Source organism: Stegodyphus dumicola, chromosome 10 (genome assembly GCF_044657685.1).
Source record: "Stegodyphus dumicola isolate Sdum_Otavi_A_Nest chromosome 10, ASM4465768v1".
NCBI classification, from domain to species: Eukaryota; Metazoa; Arthropoda; class Arachnida; order Araneae; family Eresidae; genus Stegodyphus; species Stegodyphus dumicola.
In genome coordinates, this window is record NC_140777.1 from 41037157 (window position 1) to 41058197 (window position 21041).

The window sequence follows — 21041 nt, forward strand, 5'->3', positions numbered from 1 at the left end:
TTTTAAATAAGGGGCTTATTTAAACTTTTGTCTGATATTGTAGTTACTTTAGGCATAGCAATAATATGCTTCACGCTTGTTGGGGGTTTTGGACTATTTAACTTTTACTAGATAAAGTAAGCCCTCATATTCGCATTCTGGAGAGGTTGACAAGTTAGGAGATAAAGCTTGCAGAAACTAGCAAGATCATTGGTTTGCATATTAAGAGAAGTTGCTTAAAGAGAAGGAAATCAATATAAACTAACCAAAATGTCTGGGAAGGCTTCAAATTAAAATGATGTATAAATATTTTGTTGAGTGTTGTTGTTACAAAACATAAATGTTTTGTAGCTTTTAATGTGTAATTATCCTAATATCATTTAAAAATCAGTGTCATAATTTGCATGTATTTTAAAGAGTAAAATTTTATTAGATTGTTATTTTAATAGGGCCTTTTTAACAAATATTCTTAAAAAGTAAAATTTAATAGTGGCCATATAAATCCATAATGACAAATGTTATTAAACTACCTAATTTAATTATTGATAACTGTTTACAAGTAAAACTTATTCTTTGCATACAGTGAGACTTAAAATAATACAAAACAACTTATCACCGCTGGTGCTTTAACGGCTTATTGGAACCTTAAAGTATATTGACTGGGTTACAACCCCTGGAACTTAACACAAAGCTATGACACTAACTGCATCAAACAGAGCCTGACTTTCAACACTTGCCACCCGTGCCTACATCAAGCCTTTCAGGTTTGCTCGAATCAGCAGGTCTCTCTCTAGACAAGCAGCAGCGGTGACAACATTCAGTCTTTTGTTATGAATCATGCTGATTATGATCGCACTTCTTATTTTAACTTATGCAGTTTAACATAAAATATACCTGCTATTTACTAAACCTCTACACCAAAAATTTGACAAAATAGCTGACCAAATATGTGACAAAATGAGACATAAAAAAATCAGCATAAAGCTAACTGTTAGTAAAACGTAAATGCCACTTATCTGGTTTCAAATATGTACAACTATTATAAATGTAAAATATTTAATGCTACTTGATAAATTGCATAAAGTTTATTTTATTATCAAACTTATTAATAATTATGCCAATTATTTCATATTTAGTAATAATGCATACTGCTTAGGAATCTATTTTATTTTTAGGATGGTATTACAATAAAAAAAAGTGAAATTCAGGCATAGATTATATTTTAAATTGAATTTATTCAGTTCCCATTTGCTCATAGGTCCGTAATTTTTTCCATTAATGGTCCTTAAAAGTACTTAATGTCCGTGTGCAGAAATGTGTACGAACCCTGCTGAAGGTCACAAAACATTTTTCGTATTCAGAGGAACGCAAGTTAATTTATAACACCAATTCGATATATAAAACCTCGTACTCAGTTATGGTTAAGTTAACTAATTCCATAGGAACCAAAACTGTCATAAGCATCCCCCTTCCAAATTCAAGCACTATACAAAGAAAAGAGTCAAATAATGAAATGAATCAGAAACATTTAACTACAACAATAGAAACTTACAACACATATTGCAAAGAAAAATCCCAATTCTTCAACCAAAAATTTTAAAAGTAATTTGCAGCTCACCAGATCGGATGAGTTATTGGTCTTTAGATTCAGATGGTATTGAGACTGAGGAGGATGTAACATTCCGTCAACATCTTCCTTGCAAAACGAAAGAAAAATGGTGAAAAAATAAACATTCATGATGACTTCCCTAATATCCTGGACAAATGTTATTTTATATATATCATAGCTTTCACCAGAGCCTTGTCAACATAAAAGTCTTCATTGATAAATTTCATCTTGTTTGTTTTGTGGTCCAGGAAATGTTCCTTAAACCCAAACAAGAGGTAAAGCTTCGGAGATATGCTACGGTGAGGGGAGATAAGACAAACAGCGAATGCAATTGTGGAGGTGTAGTCCTTCCTGCTTTGCATGTCTGCCCTTTGTTTACTTCCTCTAAGGACAGATCACCAAGATGTTGCAATACAGATGCACATAAGCTGTCTAACTACAGTATGTTTTCTGTATTTGCCACCGAATGAAATTATTTATAAAAGAAATTTGGATGCCGTGATAGAATAACTGCCTCTGCCATTAATCATCCTCAGCGACTTCAGTAAACGTAATCCATTGTAGGGAAGTAGCGAAACATGGACATGGGAAGTAGATCAAACAGCTATTGGATGTTTACTGCTTCTGTGTGCTGAACATGGGCAAAGATACCTACTTTCACCAGCCAACGAGGATGTTTCATGCTATCTATTTAGCAATTTGCTGGCCTTCTCTCGTACCGTGTTACTCATTTGATCTTCAGAAAATCTATACAAGCTAATTTCTGGGATTGATATTCAACAGTAAACTCACTTTTTGTCACATGTGTTACATTTAAAGAAGAAATGTCTAACCTGAAAAAGTGAAAGTGCTGGTGAACACCTCCTGAGGAGCCAATTGGTGTTCAGTGCTGTGACTGTATAAAACCCTCATACAGTCTAAACTAGACTATGGGGCTGTTGTGTATGATTATGCTCGTCCAACAGTCTTATCAAAATATGACCCAGTACATCATCAGACTGTGCGGACTTCTTCAGAACCTTTCCGAACGTCTCCTGTGCAAAGCCTGTAGGTAGAGTGCTTTTGAACCATCACTTCAGTTAAAGCATGAGCAGTTGTATCTATATTACTGTTTTAATGTAATGTCTCAGCCTGAACATCCTGTTTGATCTCTTATACTGGATGATTCAGATAATCTATTCCAAGCATGGCCTTTCTGCATACATACCTTCACAAAAAAATCTAGCTCAGTGGTTTAAAAAAAGAAAAAAAGTCTGGGATAAATTTTCAAACTTTTTTTAAAAAATTTCTTTTTGGGAGGATTGTTGCTACGCGGCGCAAAAGCATTGCGTTCGTTTGTTTCGAAAACCGCGAAGCAGCGCTTCTGCGCTGCGTGTTTCAGTGTATTGCTCCATGGGTGTGAATGTACGTAGTCTGACCTCACACAGACTTTGTAACACGAGTGCATTCTAAAATAACGAACTGCGTTGCGGTTTTTGAAACAAATGAACTCGGCACTTTTGTGCCACGTAGCAGCCAAATGGTTAAAGTATTCAAGGAAATAAAGAAAACAAGAATGCATATGAAAATGGTGACAATGTTAGAGTGAATGGTTGTTGTGAGCATGGTTGCCCAAAGAATGTTTATACATATGGTTGCTAGAGTTTGGCATGTTCTGAAAATTTGATAACTTCTACTAATTTGATAACCATGTAAATAATAACGAGAAGTCAAAATTTTAGTAATCTGCAATAAAATGATCAGTTTAGCAAGTGTACTAATTATTATAATTGACGAAAAGTTTAAAACTCTGCAATTTTCTAAGTCTCTTTTGCATTGCTTTCTAAACTACTTGAAGATTTCTATAGCCTCAAGCATTAATCCAAAGTACTATCTGCTTCATACGCTAGATTTCTTCAGTTAACAATTCAGTATGGCCAACAGTTATAGGTTAAGTTGGTTGACATTAAATTATGCATTTTCTTCTGTTGCTGACTAAATTAATATATTGAGAAATGAGAAATTAAAGCTGTTTAAATCACCATCATCTTTATTGTAATGACATGGTCCTTAAGATTGCATGGTGCGGATTTGGAGTAAATTTTATTTATATATATAACTCCCTAAATTTTAATTTAGATCTTAACAAGGGTAGGTTTCAGCTAGTTTTGTATAATTGGTGCTGTACAATATTGTATTATCATTCTATCTGAATTTCAACCATTTCATGTAATTATTTTTATTTTCAGTTGTACGAAGTATAGAAAATGCTCCTGAAGAATTACTTATTGATATACATTTTCTTCTTTATCTCAGTAGTGCAAGTGTAAGTATAAACTGCATATTTGTTTAATTTTTTTCCCTTTTAGGAAAATGAAACTAAGTGAACGAAATGAACTTCTTTATATAGGATACAGTCATTATTATTTTCTATAGTTGTCTTCCAATGTTTTACAAATTTGGGAGTATCTGAACAAGATTCTTTCGTATTCTGATGCTTATTATCGCAGGGAGCAACGGCACAATGCCCCAGGTTTTTCAGTATTTTCCTGGTACAAATACTTTATAATAATAATTCATTTTGAAAGTATCCTCAGCTATAATTTTCAAAAAACCTCTTTCAAAGAAATAAGAAGTAAAAATTTAAGCTTTCGTGCTGAGCTCTCTCTCTAGTAGTAGTAGGTGAGGTGAGGAACTCAGTGACGTCCATTGCTCGTGAATGTGGGTTCATGTCGCCATTGTTCCCCTCAAAGGGATGACCCAGCTCTTCTTTTTCTTTAGCCCTAGGTTGACCAGTGCAAAGTTAATTGTTAAAGTTTCGGGTTTAAAATCTCAGAACACATTTTTACTCTACATTTCTTTTCTTTTTAATGTCCTATGACATAATATTTATGTTACTTTTTATTTTGGCAAAGCCTTCTTTCTAACAAATTGCGTTCACTTAATGATGATGCTCTTAGCTGTTCATATGCATGCCAGATGGCCAAGAAGTACACACCCTCTGGTATTGCTTTGCCCCTGTGGAAATCAGACACAAAATTCTACAGTCACTCATTATGCTGAACAAAATATCAGAGCAATACTAAAACAATTTGTAACTTTTATTTGCTGCATAAGATATAGTTTTCTTAAGGAAAGCATGAATATTGTACTTTTAAAACAGTTTACTGTATTGCTTTGGCATTTATCTTGTCGTCTTTCCCTTTATCTTAGGCTGATAAAGTGAAAGAAAATATACTTGAATTTAGTGGATTTCCATTTGATGCTGATACAGAAGAATTTGACGAACGGAATGAATTTCTGCAAAGGTAAGACTTTAATTTTGTTAACATAATTTAAACAAATTTGAGGATGAATATAATCAGTCTATTAAGAAATTATGTAACGTTTATCATAGCATTTATTAATATTCTAGAATAAAATATTTCTCCTTTTAAAATTATATTTTTCATTACATTTGATTGTAAAAAGGGTATTTCTTTGTTACGGTGGCCTCCAAGATTGAATCGCCAATCAACCAAGGTATTTTGCCAAAATTTGGCTAAGTGTTCTTATACCTCAAGAGGTAATTGTTTATTAGCACAGTGTTACATTTTTGCTGTAGCCGCATGTTCTGATAGTATTCATTTTTTGGTGAGGTTTTTGGATTTGCATTGTTTATTAAAAATATGTTCGCTGCTCTCTCTCTCTCTCTCTCTCCCTTTTTTTTTTTTTTTTTTTTTTTTTTGTGTGTGTGTGTGTGTGTGTGTGTGTGTGTGTGTATATATAACAATTTTTTATTTACCAAGTAATGAGGTGGATGCCGTAGCTTTTTTTCAAGCAAGATGTCTTTTACCTCACAAACAAGTATGTGAAAATAGCCACAACATGAAACTTGATGTTAACGATGAAATCATTTGAAGGTGCAGTATAAAAAACTGCAAAAAGAAAAAGGACCTCCGTGTCCAAGATAGAAAAATGTCATCAGCAGCCATCAGAAGTGATCTGAATAATGCTGGCGTTTCTGTCAGTTCCAGAACAATGAGGAGAAGATTAACAGGTGTTGGACTGAGAGGTAGAATTCCACGAAAAAAGCCTTAATTTTCAGCAACGAAAAAAAAAAAAAAAAGACTATAGTGGGCAAAGGAACACATTAATTGGACAGATGATCAGTGGTCACAAGTTATATGGAGTGATGAAACTAAGATATCGTAATTCGGTAGTGATGGGCGAAAATATGTAAGACGTAGAATAGGAGAAGAGCTACATCCTGAGTGCATTCAAGCAACTGTGAAGAACCCAGTTAGTGTTATGATTTGGTCATGCATGTCAGCAGATGGTATTGGTCGCCTTCATGTCATCGATGGGACACTGAATGCCAGAAAATACATTGACACTATTCTAGAACCAAAACTTCTACCTTCCATCAGAGATCTCTTTCCCAACAATGCTTCGTTTATATTTCAGCAGGATTCTGCTCCTTGCCACGTGGGCAAAATATCGAAAGAGTGGTTTCGTACAAAGAGCATTAAATTGTTGTCATGGCCAGGAAACAGTCCTGACCTCAATCCTATCAAAAATTTGTGGCACCGTTTGAAAACGCTTGTCCGAATGAGGCGCCCATCAAATAAAAGAGAACTAATTGAGGCTGTAATTGTTTCCTGGCATCATGTAATAATGACAGAAGAGCTTAAAATCTTGTCAGCTCAATGAAATGTCGATGTGAAGCTGTAATCAAAAACAAAGGATACCCTACTAAGCACTGATAATAACTCACTGCAGTCATCACTATCTAATGTATATCGATAACTATTATCGTTTAACTTTTTTTTGTATTGCAAATAATTGAATTTTGTGTTTTGTATTGAATTCAGTAATAAATTCTCTTTAAAATGATATATACAAGTTTACATTTTGTGAAACGTAATATTTTCTATAAGCATACAAAGTTCAAAAAACATAAAAATTTCAAAAGTACCCACAATTTTGGCCGCCACTGTATTTTCTTTTTTTAAACTTTAAAATATGGTCAGCTTTTACATATATATGTAGTAAAAGGAATTAAGAAATATCCTAAAAATCTTAATTGCATTTTTGTATATTTTGGGAAAGCTATAATTCTTAGTATATATGCATAACCAATTTTTTTATTTAATTGGTGATGTGAAAGTGTTCGTATTTGAAAAGTAGGGCAAAAATATATAATTATTGTTTAAAATAGAGTATTTCAGTTCTTTGTTTTAAATTTAGAGGAATCTATTTCTTAGTCTCTACAGAAATTCAGATTTTTAATTTTTTTAATAGGATGTCCAATAAAATTATCACTGATGTTGCACGATCATTTTCTCTTGGTCTTTTGAGCACTAAAGAAGACACAATAAAAAACATATTGTCTTTTCTATCTAAACCTGATGAAAGTTACTTACGAGCTGTTGGTAAGAAGACAGAATTAAATTTTTTTTTAAAAAAACTTCTTATATTTTTAACATTTCGTGACTATTCTTATATTTCTGATGTTTAACTAGACAAATTAACAATATATCAATACTTTTTAACTAAATTTTCTTTTTATAAAGCTGTTCCTGTAATTCTGTCTGATGTAGAGCTAGATGATATTGGAGATATGTCAGATTCTGACGAATCTATAACTTGTGAAGTTGTAGAGAAAAAAGTCGAATGCATTGATTTGGTAAGCAGGAATTGGAATTTTTACTGTGATTAATTTTTAAATCATTTAATATATGGCAGTATTTTATCTGTATGTAATTTTTAAGAAAATTCTTTTGAGCACAGTTTATTTCAAAAGATAAAAGAAGCTGATTTAGTCAAACATTAGAATAAAAATATTTAGTTATAATCTCGTACCTGTGATAATTTTACATTGCTGCTTAAATAGCAACTCTCAAATAAAAGAGAAATTATTTTCATGATTAGACATGCTAGAAAAGAATATTTTCTTTATGATAGTCTTGTAAAATTTATCAATTTTTGCTTTTCTGCAAATAATTTGATTACTAATCGCAAGTACTTCAGACAACACTGCACATATAAAATATTTGTACTTCTGGTATGGAGAGCGGTTGATCATTACATATTCTATGTAGTTTTATAGAATTTTTGATCATTACAGATACTATCATAAATTGGAATAATCTCACTCGCTGTAAAATAGAGATTTACATATTATAATGCATAATGCAGCTGCTGTGGTTTTGGGGATCAGCATGGCATATTGAATTGAATTGCAATTTATTTTCTACACATGACTGTAAGTTTTTTGTGCTGTATAATGTATTCGTTTTATATGATACAGATTTAATGGAATCTTTTTTTTTTTTTTTTTTTAATCAAGGATAATTTTTAAGGGGTAGCAAAACAAAGGTGTCCCTTTTCTTGGGGGGGGGGGATGGTAAATAAACCCCAACAGGCCATGGATTACTGATACATGAATGACTTATTAGTAGTGAAAGAGGTGGACAAGTTTAATTGTGTGTTATATATCCTTTTGCATGTTTAATTTTTCCTGTTTTTTTAAAAATAATTTAATACTAAATCCAAATACAGTGGAAGCTCGAGATGCAAGTTTAATTTGTTCCAGCATTGAACTCGTATAGCGAATTTCTCGTATCTAGAAACAATCTTTCTCATTGAAAATAATGGAAATCCAGTTAATCCGTTCTGCACACCCCCCAAAAGTATCAACATAAAAATCAATTTCTTTAATAAATAACACTGGTAAATAATATAACCATAGTTTTCCTTTATGATAGCTTCCGACACTGAATTGCCTTTTAACTGCTTCTTGTTAATGCACACCAACAATAGCTTTTCAATATTTTCTAGGAGTTTTGGACGGTGCTTGGAAGTAACAGTAACCTTTTGGCCACATCAAGTTTCTTAATTTCTTCCTTCTTCAGAATAGTGCAAATCATTGATATCGAACGGCAGTAAGTCTTCGCCAGTTCTGTCACTCTTACACCACTTTTGTTTATCTATGATTTCGTTCTTAATTTCAACGGCCATGGCATCCTTCGTTTTCTTTGCAGCACTATCTGAGGCAACAATCTTCTTGGGAGGCATCGTGAAAAAATTATTTTAACATTAAATGTAAAAAACAATTAACTTACTAGCACATAAACATATAGATCAAAGAACACTTAGTGTTCTGACAAGGGGATTCTTCGAATCGAGCTGAATCGGGAAATAGCGCCTCCCATACCAACAGCCTACCTCATTACTTGAGTCAATGCTTGTATTTAGAGACGAATTTTTTGCTCATGCTTTCCTTGTATCTCGAATTTCTAGTACAGTCAAACGTCCCGCCGCGGCGCGCAATGAATTGGAAGTTGATCTGTCAGCACTATCCTTATCTTCAGGGCAGATGTTTTTATTTTATTTGGCTTATAATTCCTTACTAAATATAGTATTTCATCTTGATGTACTTCGTCTTTGATATGATTTAAATCAAATTCCTCGGCGTTATAATTCGCTTCTGATAGTGAAGAAAGTGACACAGAGGTTATTGAAAACGAAAAAATTTCGATTGACAAATCAGTCAGTATTCTCGACACAGCAATTATAGGACTTGAACAGCGGAACTTTGTAACTGAACAAGAAATTATGTCTGTTTATAGAATTAAAGGGAAAGTATTATCACATAAAACGAAGCAACTTAAACAACTTACATTGAAAGAAATGTTTAATAAAGTAAACAAATAAATATTAAGCTTTTTCTTTTTGCAAATTTTGATACCCTTTAGATCATAATTGTTCTTTATTTCATAAATTACGGTTTCATATTTTTAATTTTATAATTTCTGCATGCCATCTTACCAGATTTAAACTGATGATCGATAATCCGGAATCGTCGACATCCGGATTAATGACTTTTGACTGTATATAGAGGTGCTCTTATCTCGAGGTTCCATGGTATCATAATTTGGATATTGTAATATTCTGTAAGAATACATATTTTAAATTATACTAGATTTAATGAATATAAACTGCAATAGATAATCCTTTCTCTTGAGTAAGCTGTTAAACAAGAATTTATGGTTATATTGTTAGTGCTTTGATTGTGCTTAGTTCTGGTTTGTTAAAAATTATAGTTTATAATTTTTATTTGGGGGGGAAAGGGGAGATTTAATAATTTTGTTTGATTTGTGAACTTATATTTGAATATTTTTCTCCCTCCAGATTTCTTCAGGTGATGAAAGTGGTAAGATACTTTTTTCTTTCTCCTTTTATTATTGTTATATAGAGAATATTTGATAGGTAATAAATTCATATATTATTAAGTGAAATAGTATACATTTAATTCTCCTTTTGGTGACAAACCACTAACTTAACCATTTCTGAAAGTGTTTCAGAAATATAAATAAAACATTGATATTCATAATTATGTATGTCGTGTGAACTGTGATTCAGCTGGAAGTTTTTGTTAAGTATGCTGCCTCGAATGAAGAAGCTAAAATTATCAAAGCAGAAATTTAAAGATTTATAGTTTTCAGAATTTCCATGCATTAAAGCATCCAAAATTTCTTTGAATCATGCACATTGCAATGTATGTAACAAAGACTTCTCAGTTGTGCATGGCGGAAAGGATGACTGGAAACGGCATGTTTTTCTCAAAAGCAAAAATAACTTGGCACGATAAAATGTAAAGAAATAATGAATTTCTTCATAAAAGATGAGGAAACGGATGCTATTTTGTTCGATTATTTAATTGAACATAATCTATCGATTTCGGTTACGAATCATTCCAAACAGCTTTTCAAAGCAATGTTCCTGGATTCTGCCATAGCGAAAAAAATTTAGCTGCAGCCATACCAACCAAAACTGCTGCTACTGTAAAAACACTTGCAGAAAGCACTGTTGCCAATATTACACAGTGTGCAATAAATACATCATTTTCTCTAAGTACTGGTGAAAGTAATGATAACAATGATAACAAACTGTAACCTTTGATTATAACATATTATAGCAAAGAAAAGGGAGTAATAATTACTTCATTGATTTCTATTTTAGAATGCATGAATAATACTGGAGAAGGTATTTTTAATTGTATAAATGAAAACTTTAAAAAAAAAGGTTTGGAATGGGAAAATTGCTTATCATTTTCTGCAGGTAATGCTAGTAATATGAAGGGAAAATTTAAAGATGTGCCATCATTTATCAAAATGCATCAACCAAATATAATCATCTGAGGCCATCTCTTGCATTTAGCTGGGGGAAAAAAAAATGAAAAATGAATTAGCTCAGAAATCGAAATGTAAGTAGATGCATATTTTTATTTGGAGAAAAGTTTGAAACAGAAGCACAGCTTCAAAGTTGCTCAACAAATTTGGGACAGAATATAAAATCTCATAAAATTTTGAAATACTGCAATACAAGATTTTTGTCTCTTTTAGACTCTATAACAAGGATTTTAAACAGTGGAATGCTCTGATTACTTTTTTTGGGGATAAACCAGATAACAGTGAGAATGAAAGAAAGAGATGTCAAAACATTAAAAAATGGTACGATCACCAAATTATAGGTATTATTTTTAAAAAAATACTTTGCCTTTGTTTATAACAGTAAATAATTTGCTACAACAAGCACCTTATACATAAATTGAGAAGAGAACTTGTTGAACTTTTAATGAATATATTTGTTAGATTCATAAAACCATCAATAATTTCTAAAGAAAATGAAGATTTTACTCTAACAACTATTCCATTTCAGAAGTGTAGTAAACAAAAAGAAATTGAAAATTTAGCGATTGGTGTGGAAAGAAGGTTATGTTTAGAAATAATGAGTTGAATAAAAGTGAGGTGCTGCTCAGACGGTATAGTGGTTAGGGAAGCCTGACTGCAATACTGAAGGGCCTGGGTTCGAATCCTGGAGAAGGCATGGTTATAACTGTCCATCCCTTCATAGGAGGCAATGGTGGCCCACCTATTAGGTGCCTCCATAATAAAGAAAACGCCACATCTGGCCTTGTATAGATTAATGGACTGGGTTACACTGTAACTGTTCACAGTCTCTGCCATTAGAAAATAAAAAAAAGTGAAGTGAAATTATTTTTCAATTTTGTGCGAGGTTTTTTTAAATTTTATTTTATTTATTTATTTATTTATTGTAACTTTTGTTTTATGTATAAGTAATAGATAAATTTCCACTGAATGATCTATTTCTAAAACCATGGTTCTTACGGTCCTTAAGGGTCCTTAAAAGTCCTTAGATTTTTTGGAATCGATTTTTGGTCCTTAAAAAACCTTAATTTTGGTCAAAATCAGCAGAAGGTCCTTAATTTTAATCATCTGAAATTTCTGCCTGTTTTTACAACTGCCATTTTGGTGGAATATTTATGGCAATTCACTGACATATATGGTTATCTTTTGAATGGGTTCATGGGTTATAATTTGTTTCTATTTCTAATATAAATGATGGAATACTCCAGTTTCTAAGCAAGAAGTGAAACATACACATTTTGAAATTCATTTTTTCCAATAAAGAGCTCTTAAACAACTTTTTGCTTTTGGGGATGTGAATTGTTTTATTAAACGGTTCTAAATTTGGCGACTTATCAACATTTGGGCAATATCTAGATCAGTTTATATAGAAAATTTTTAATTCCATGATCTGAGAATTTTTCGACGATTTTTTTTAAATATCATAACATTGATAAATTTCATTAAAATAATGGTAATATATTGAAATTATATTTAAAAAATAACATTAAAATAAAACATTTTTTCGCTGTCATATTATAAAGTTTCATTTTAGCAACTCATTACATAATATTTTGTATCTGAAAAATAAACAAGGTATAATGCTGTAAAGCATAATTTACAAAACAGCTTTTAGCAAAAGCAAAATTAACTATGTAATTAATTAAAAAGGTCTTTTTAATTTTTTTCATAGTTAGAGTTTTCCCCGTGTAATTGTCTCAAAATATTCAAAATTCTCAGGATATGCATCAGTTTTCTCTATGAAATTAATTTTACACTTCCCCTTTTCTTTCCCCAAAATATTTCTGGCATTTTGCTGTTACAGAATTGGTAAGGGTAAATTTTCTTTAAGATTTTAGACATTGCAGCTTGGAAAGTTTAGAAGGATTTGAAGGCAAGATTTGTAAACCCACGATTCTAAAAGATTCGAGAAATATGTGACAAAATGAAAAATGTCTCCATGGTATTTTACAAAGTTTGCAATGAAATTCTTACTTTTTGGAGAACGTCTGGAAGAACAATGAAAACATATTATTTGAATGTTTTATCTCTGATACTTATTTGAATGTTTTATCTCTGATACTAGAATCTTTTTCTTAATATGTTTATCTTCCCTTTATTTTTTCTACTTTTCACTAGACAGCATGGAAAATATCAAAAATGCTTCTAATCTTATCACATGGGCAGGCATTATAGAAAGGGATTTTTTTATTTATAAAGAAATTGAAAACCTACAATTTAAAAGATTCATCTAATATGTCTTAATGCATCATACACATAGCTGGCACTAGGCATTTTCCCACCTGATGCAATCTCTGTGGCCCTGCCTAGTGCCTTTCTAAATTCTGCTTCCAATGCCTGCTGTAAATTCTAAAAGTGTTGCCATTTCTAGATTTTGTTGTTCAGTGTGTTACTAAATTCTAAAAATTCTGCCACGTCAGCTCTGTAACCAGCCTTTACCATATATATTTCATATTTTTTATAAATGTTCATATTATTAAAGAAATAAAATTAGCCACTTTTTCTATACATTCTCAAATGCATTTAGTGTTTTTTAGAATAACAAAAATCCTTAATTCCAAAAATTTTAAAATGAAAGAGAAATGTGTTGAAGAAAAATGAATACATAAAGAAAATTATTCTTCAAAGATATGCACAGTTATTATGTAAATTACCCAATTGTTTATGATATCAGCTTTTACTATAATTTCCCATTACTTTTCCTCATATGATAGAGTTACTGAGCTAGATTAAATTAAAATTAACTTGTATAATTTTTGACCACTAGTGTACATTTTCAGTTTGAATTTGACTGTTCTTGTTTAATTACATAACCGTGAGCTGTAATTGATTTTGTTAGCTCCAGAACATGCCTTCATGTTCTAAGCTCTTTTTAAATAAGAGGCTTTTATTTAAATCTTTGTCTATTATTGTAGTTATTTTCAGACATAGCGGTAATGTGTGTCACGTTTGTCGGGAGTTTTGGACTATTTAACTTTAATGTTTTACCAGATTAAGTAAAACCATTTTAGAAAGGGATTTTTTTTTATTAATAAAGAAATTGAAAACAGCCACTTTGAGGTGAGGTTGACAAGTTAGGGGATAAAACACACAGGAACTAGCGAGAGGATTGTTTGCGTATTGAGACAAATCTCTAATTGTTAAAAAAGATGCTTAAAGAGAAGGAAATCAATATAAACTAGCCAAAATGTTTGAGTAGGCTTCAAATTAAAAATGACTGATAAATATTTTGTTGAATGTTGCTGCGACGAAACATAAATGTTTTGTAGCTTTTAAATGTGTAATTATCCTAATATCGTTTAAGAATCAATGTCATAAATTACGTGTATTTTAAACTGTGAAATTTTATTAGATTTTGATTTTAATAGGGCTTTTTTAACAAATATTGTTAAAAAATAGTGACCATGTAAATCCACAATGACTAAGGTTATCAAACTACCTAATTTAATTATTTATAACTAACTGCTTACCCTTAAAAATTATTTCTACATATTAAAGCGAGTTATTGCCTTTCATAAATACTCACTGTGGTCACAAGATAAAACACAAAAATGTAAAAATTCAAGTAAAACTTATCTTTGCAGCTAGTGAGATTTAAAATAACTGGATTACAACCGCTGGAATTCTACATGAAGCTACGACACTAACTGTATCAAATAGAGCCTGCCTAACTTTCAACACTTGCCAACCGTGCCTACATCAGGCTTTTCAAGTTTGTTCTAATCAGCAGGACAAGCAGCAGCGGTGACAACATTCAGTCTTTTGGTTATGAATCATGCTGATTATGATCTTAATTCTCATTTTAAACTATGCCGTTTGACATAAATCTACTTGCTATTTACTAAACCTCTAAACTCTTCAAGTATGTGACAAAATAAGACATAAAAAAGCAGCATAAATGTAACCGTTAGTAAAACGTAAATGCAACTTATCTTCTTTCAAGTATGTCCAACTATTATAAGTGTAAAATATTTCATGCTACTTGATATATAGCATAAAGTTTATTTTATTCTCAAACTTATTAATAATTATTTTAATTAATTCATATTTAGTAAAAATGCGTACTACAGTCAAAAGTCGTTAATTCGGACACCCATAATCCGGAATGATCTATAATCCGGACCTCAAAGCTAAAAACTTTCTGCGCATGCGCCGCGTTGGCACATGCGCACAAGCGTTTTATGCGTGCGCGTAAGACCTTGACTACTGCGCATATGCGTGTGCGCAAGTGCAGAATACGTTTTTGCCTGCGCGTTTAATGTATAACGGACGGTGTAAGCTTAAATTATGTAATTATCTATTTCAGTTAATGTTAATGGTTGCGTTGTTCCTTAATCTTCGAATTGGATCCCGCTTATTATTTTTTGCAGACTGTAAGAGCAATTTTATAAAAGTAAACTTGAACTTTCGATTATGTCAAATAGAATTTCCGATGCTGGAACTTCCAAAGGATCTACACAAAACAAAAGTATGTTTCGATGTCCAACAAACAAAAAGTGGAATTGCTGCAAAAAATGGATAAAGGCATGAAGAATGTGACAGAGAGGTTAGTGAAAACGAAAAAATTTTGATTGACAAGTTAGTTGGTATTCTCGGCACAGCAATTAACGGGACTTGAACAGCGGAACTTTGTAACTGAACAAGAAATTATGTCTGTTTATAGAATAATTAAAGAGAAAGTATTATCACATAAAACGAAGCAACTTAAACAACTTACATTGAAAGAAATGTTTAATAAAGTAAACAAATAAATATTAAGCTTTTTTTTTTTTTTTTAATTTTGATACACTTTACATATTTGTTTTTATTTCATAAATTACGGTTTCATATTTTTAATTTTAGAATTTCTGCATGCCATCTTACGAGATTTAAACTGATGATCTATAATTCGGAATCGCCGAAGTCCCGACGAGTCCGGATTAACGACTTTTGACTGTACTTAGGGATCTATTTTATTTTTAGGGTGGTATTACAAAAGTGAAATTCAAGCATAGAATAATATTTTTAATTAAATTTATTCATTTCCAATTTGTTCTTAGATCGTTAATTTTTTTCCCTTAATTGTCCTTAAAAGTACTTAATTTCCGTGTGCAGAAATGTGTACGAACCCTGTAAAACATGCTGAAGTTGCTGACATCAACTTGAGAATTGAAGTTTCATTTTCATCTGTTCATTTATTGATGAATACTTCCCCACCCGTTATTGATGAAAAATATCTTAAGTGAAATTGAGTTTTCTATGTATCAGGTACATGATTTGAAAGAAATCTTAGATTTACATGTTAATATAGAATGGGGAGAAATTGCTTTCCAAATAATTTTTTCTATTGCTAAAAAAAAAAAAAAAAAAAAAAAAAAAAAAAACAGACTGAATTTTAACCAAATTTAGGACTTAAAACTCTCAAAGTAGTTTTGATTGAAAAAATAAATATGCAGGCAAATGAAGAACTGTATTATACAAAAACATTCTCAAAATCTGAGCATGCTACATATAAGTCTTTGCATTCATAATCTGTAAATAAAATTAATTTTAATAGCTATATGTATTATTCTATTCTTGGCTATGTAGGAAGTATTGTAATCAAGAAAAATTTTAAGTATCATATTTCAATGAAAATGTGCATATTGATGGCTATTGAATGCAATTTCAATGCTATTGAATTGGCTATTGAATGCAATTCAGAATGTGATATCTGTACATAAGGACAGGATAAAGGACTTGTTTTGCGCAAACGAATTATAAAACTGATTTAAAATGGTTTCGGAAGAGATTTTTCCATGGTGTCTATACATACGTATGTATGTATGTATGTATCATCATATAACTAAAAAACGAATAGCCTCAGAACATTGAAATTTTGTATGTGTAACTGCTATAACATGTAGATGTGTCCCTCCCTTTTTGGTTGCAACTGGACACAAACAAAATTTGTATAAATATATATATACTCACTCTGTTACTGTGAGCTCAGTTTTTTTATTTTTATATGTTGTTATTTTTTACTATAAAAATGATTGAATTATGTTGTTCTTATCTTTCGGTTAAGGTTTTTATGCCCTTTTGTATGTTATAGTTATAGAATTATCAACAATTTAAAAGTTGTTTAAGTGTGGTTAAGCCTGATTTTTTTCACCTTAGCAGCCATATTTATTTACATTTGAAACATAGTTGAATAGTGGATTTGTAGCCAATCTAGAGAAACTATGCTTTGCAACAACAAAGATAACGTCCTCTTTTATTATTGCGAATTAAATCATGCATTTATCCGTTCAGGAATTATCATTTAAGTTATTAAATAATCCCATATATTGACTTAGCACAGTATTTTAGATTTATTATAATATTTGAATAGAACATGTGGCAGCAATTAGATAATTCTTCAGATGATGTAATTTTTGTGCATACTGATTTATAAAATGAATGAGATGTAACGCTGTTAAGTAACCTAATGCCAGAGTATCTCGAAGGTAAATAAGTATAGTGAATTTTAAAGAGTGCATTTATTCTATTGTGGTTTATGCACTATTGATGAAGTAGAATTCAATAAGTGTAAATGAAATGCAGAAAAAAAATGTGTACAATTTAATATTCTGTATAAAGAAGTCCTGGTGTACACATCAGATTTTTTTAATTTTATTTCCCTGTGGAAATCAAATCTAGAGTAAAGATGATTTATGGATTCTGATTTTTTTCTGTGATTAGTAGTGATTTAAAGTACTTGTTTCAATCATATATTAGTAGTCTTAGTGATATACATGCTTGAGGACTTAAATGAAAATTTTTAATTAAATGTGCATATAATTTACTAGACATATTTTTAATTATTCAGTTTGATATATATATGGATTTTAAATGTTATAAAATTGATTACAATTAATGATTAATTAAAACATATGCCTTACATGCGTGTTTTCAAAGTTGTAAAAATGTTGTGTGCGTTTTATCTACCAACACGTTTTGCTGCAGGTTGAAGTCTATGTATTATTCACTTGACTGAAGCCAGCTTACACTAAATAAGAAGAGGGAAAGATCAATAGTATTGTTGTGAAATGCTCTACCAGAAAATAGCTTCCCTCTAAAACGGGGTTAGGGTTGCCATAAAGTGGCAGATGAAAGAACATGTGGCAGCAATTAGATGGTTGCCAGATTTGGCGCAAAATCGGCGATATGCCAGACGGAGCAAGAAGGTTCTAGAATTGATTCTTAGTGATTTCCACAGAATATTCTAAAAGTTAGGTTAAAGGTATATATATCCTGCCTGTGCAGGGAGAAGGCGTATATTGAGTTCAGAGAATAGTTTGAGAGTAATCGATTGAGTCAAGAGCTGTAATTTAGTGCTTTACTATTATAGCTTGAAGGCTGTGTTGCTGATTGTTTCATGTGTTTATTGTAGTTTCTGAATGCCTGTAAACATGTCATGGGAACTGTCCTGTGTAATACTGGTGAATAAATTGTGTTTTTGCTGCCTCATCATGTGTTACCATCAATTATTTCAAATCTATGAACTCGTAAAACACAACAGTATAATATGAGAAATAATGAAATGCACACATTTATTAAACTTAAGTTCATAATTCAATTTTGCTTGATTTATTTATATATTTCTAAATATAATCAATTAATATATTACATTAATCAATTATTATTTTATCAGTGCCAGATAAAACTTGAATACTTATATAGTAAATGTTGATATTTGCAAAATTAATGACTCAATCACGTAAGTTTTATTTATCATGTTTTAAATAGTGCTACATGGCAGAAATTTATGAAAAGACTGCCAAGAGAAAAATAGAGGAAAGACATTCAGCTCTAATAATTCATAGAGCTAGTGTTATTTATATTTAATAAAATGTCAAAAAACTGAAATTAGACAATGGAAATGTGCCTGTGTTCACAAAGCTCATAAATTATTATTAGAATCAAGATTTTTCAGAGCATATTATGTTGGAAGGGGAGAAAATTTGCTACTGTACATTTTCACTGGAAAAAAAACTGAGAAATGCCTGTTTACTTTGTAAGGCATTTATATGGTTTTTTAACTGCAGTTTATAAAATAATTTCAAGTTACAAGAACTAGTCACACCAAGTTGTACCTACATTTTTCTATTCCTACTTAAATTTATTAATTTTATGTAATTTTGTATTTGTGGAATTAGCAAACTGATCAAGGCCTCTAATGAAGGCATGTATATAATTTTAAAAAGTGAATTGATAATTTTTTCCCTTTTTATCATATTTTTTCTAAACTTTTACAGGTATTTTCATTTGCTTAGTTTATTGAAAATGTATTCTTAATCTCTCATATGCAAAAATCGCTAAATTTGTCCTCGTATTTATTTCCTGGGCTTTATTTCTAAAATTATAGAAATGCTGAAACACTACATGCTGTAAAGAATGGGAACAGAAGTTAATGAAAATAACTAATAAAGCAATAAATACGGAGAAATGGAATAAAATACATGTTAAAATATTGATAATTAAGTAATGAATTAATATATCATAAAAACTAATAATAATTAGTAAATTAAAATAAAGTCAAAACAATTAAGTGAAATGATTAATTAATAGTAAAGGCAATTAAGTTCATAATAACAAGGCATGATGTTATTATGAACTTAATTGCCTTTCATATACAGTGGTGGCCAAAATTGTGGACACTTTTGGAGATTTTTATGTTTTTGAACTTTGTATGCTTATAGAAAATGTTACGTTTCGCAAAATGCAAACTTGTATATATTATTTTAAAGAGAATTTATTACTGAATTCAATACAAAACACAAAATTCAATTATTTGCAATACAAAAAAAAGTTATATGTACTTTAATATAAATAAAAAACACAGTTATAAAGTGGTTTGTAATGTCTAGCTTTCCTGGCCAATCACTGTTCTTGTTCTGAGAACCAATCAAATGTTAGTAACTGCCAGTAGAAACTGACATAACCTTGTTTATAATGAAATATTTCTTGTCTTAAGACAGATACTAATCGCATAGTGAAACTGTTAAATTCCTAATTTCCATCTATCCAAACTTTACTTTAGCATCGTAAACTATTAATTAGCTAGCTTTCTTGCATTATGTTTTTATCTTAAGTATTACTGCATATATCCGTTAAGTTTCATCATTTTTAAGTAATTTTTATTTCTCAGGGGATGGTCAAAATCTAAATAGTGGTTCTAAAAATTGGTTAAGCCCTTTAAAAACCATTATAATTTTCATTTTCAGCCATACTTTAAATGTCTTTGAGGTGGGGAAAGAGCTTTATTATCATATTGAACTTTGAAAAAAATTTCAGAAATAAGAATAAATATCTTGAAAAATAAGCCGGCATTAAATAAACAATTTTAAACTTAAACGTACAGTACAATTCAAACTTTGAAGCAGAAAATTCACTTTATTACCTTAGATTATCAAGGTTTTAGTGGTATTAGTATTTCGCATCTTAATATACTTCATGTTAATTTACACACAAAATCACAGTAAAGGTATTTTTAATTTGATCCAGTTTTATAATAATTTTTTAATTTTCAAATATTAAAAATACATGTACTGTCACAAATGTATTGAGATATTTAAATTTTTATTTCTTATTTCAGCTTGAATTTATGCCTTTTAAAATTTTAATGTTTTTAATATTATTCTTGAAATATATTTTAATTCTGAAAATATTCTAAATTCAGACAAAGAGGATAAAGCTAAAAAAGAAAAGCAGACAAAGAAACCTCCTGCTCCCCAAAAAACCACAGTTCCACAGGCAACTTCAACACCACAAGCAACCACAAATACAAGTTTTCAGACTTCAACTTTTTCACCTGTAATTAGGGCTGGATCAACTGTAACTAACTCTACACCTTCTGCAACTGTCGGCACTGCTGCATCGGTTGGCACTGCTGCATCTGTCAGCAACTCAGAGACTACTTCTGGTCAAAAAAGAACTCTAAGGAATTTTGAAACTAGTAAGCCAAAATGTATTTCCTATGTAAATCATCGAGTCATTTGGTTAAGAAATAAGTTTTATTGGTTATTTGGTAATAGAATCAAAATTTAAGCTTAATTTTTATGAGAGGAGTAATTCAACAATAAACTTCCTAAAAGATTTTTATTTTACCTTTTCATGTTACCTTTAAAGATTATAAAGAAATAAATTTTTAATGTAAAAATAGCTTACATGGCCATTAATGATCTCTAATTCTATAAAGATTTAAATTTACTTATTTGTAACTGTGAGTGGTGTGATTGCTTTATCTGACTGGAAGT

General features: G+C 30.7%; 1 protein-coding gene across 5 annotated transcripts in view; it reads left to right on the top strand.

The window, feature by feature from the left end:
* LOC118201423 (uncharacterized) overlaps positions 1-21041 on the top strand; it is a 204816-nt gene that overhangs the window by 92676 nt on the left and 91099 nt on the right. For all 5 annotated transcript variants that reach the window (XM_085824882.1, XM_085824880.1, XM_085824884.1 and 2 more), the window contains 6 exons: positions 3817-3893; positions 4781-4875; positions 6851-6981; positions 7123-7235; positions 9743-9764; positions 20465-20740. In XM_085824882.1, coding sequence (XP_085681008.1) covers positions 3817-3893; positions 4781-4875; positions 6851-6981; positions 7123-7235; positions 9743-9764; positions 20465-20740 — 714 coding nt within the window. The remainder of the gene's footprint in view (positions 1-3816; positions 3894-4780; positions 4876-6850; positions 6982-7122; positions 7236-9742; positions 9765-20464; positions 20741-21041) is intronic.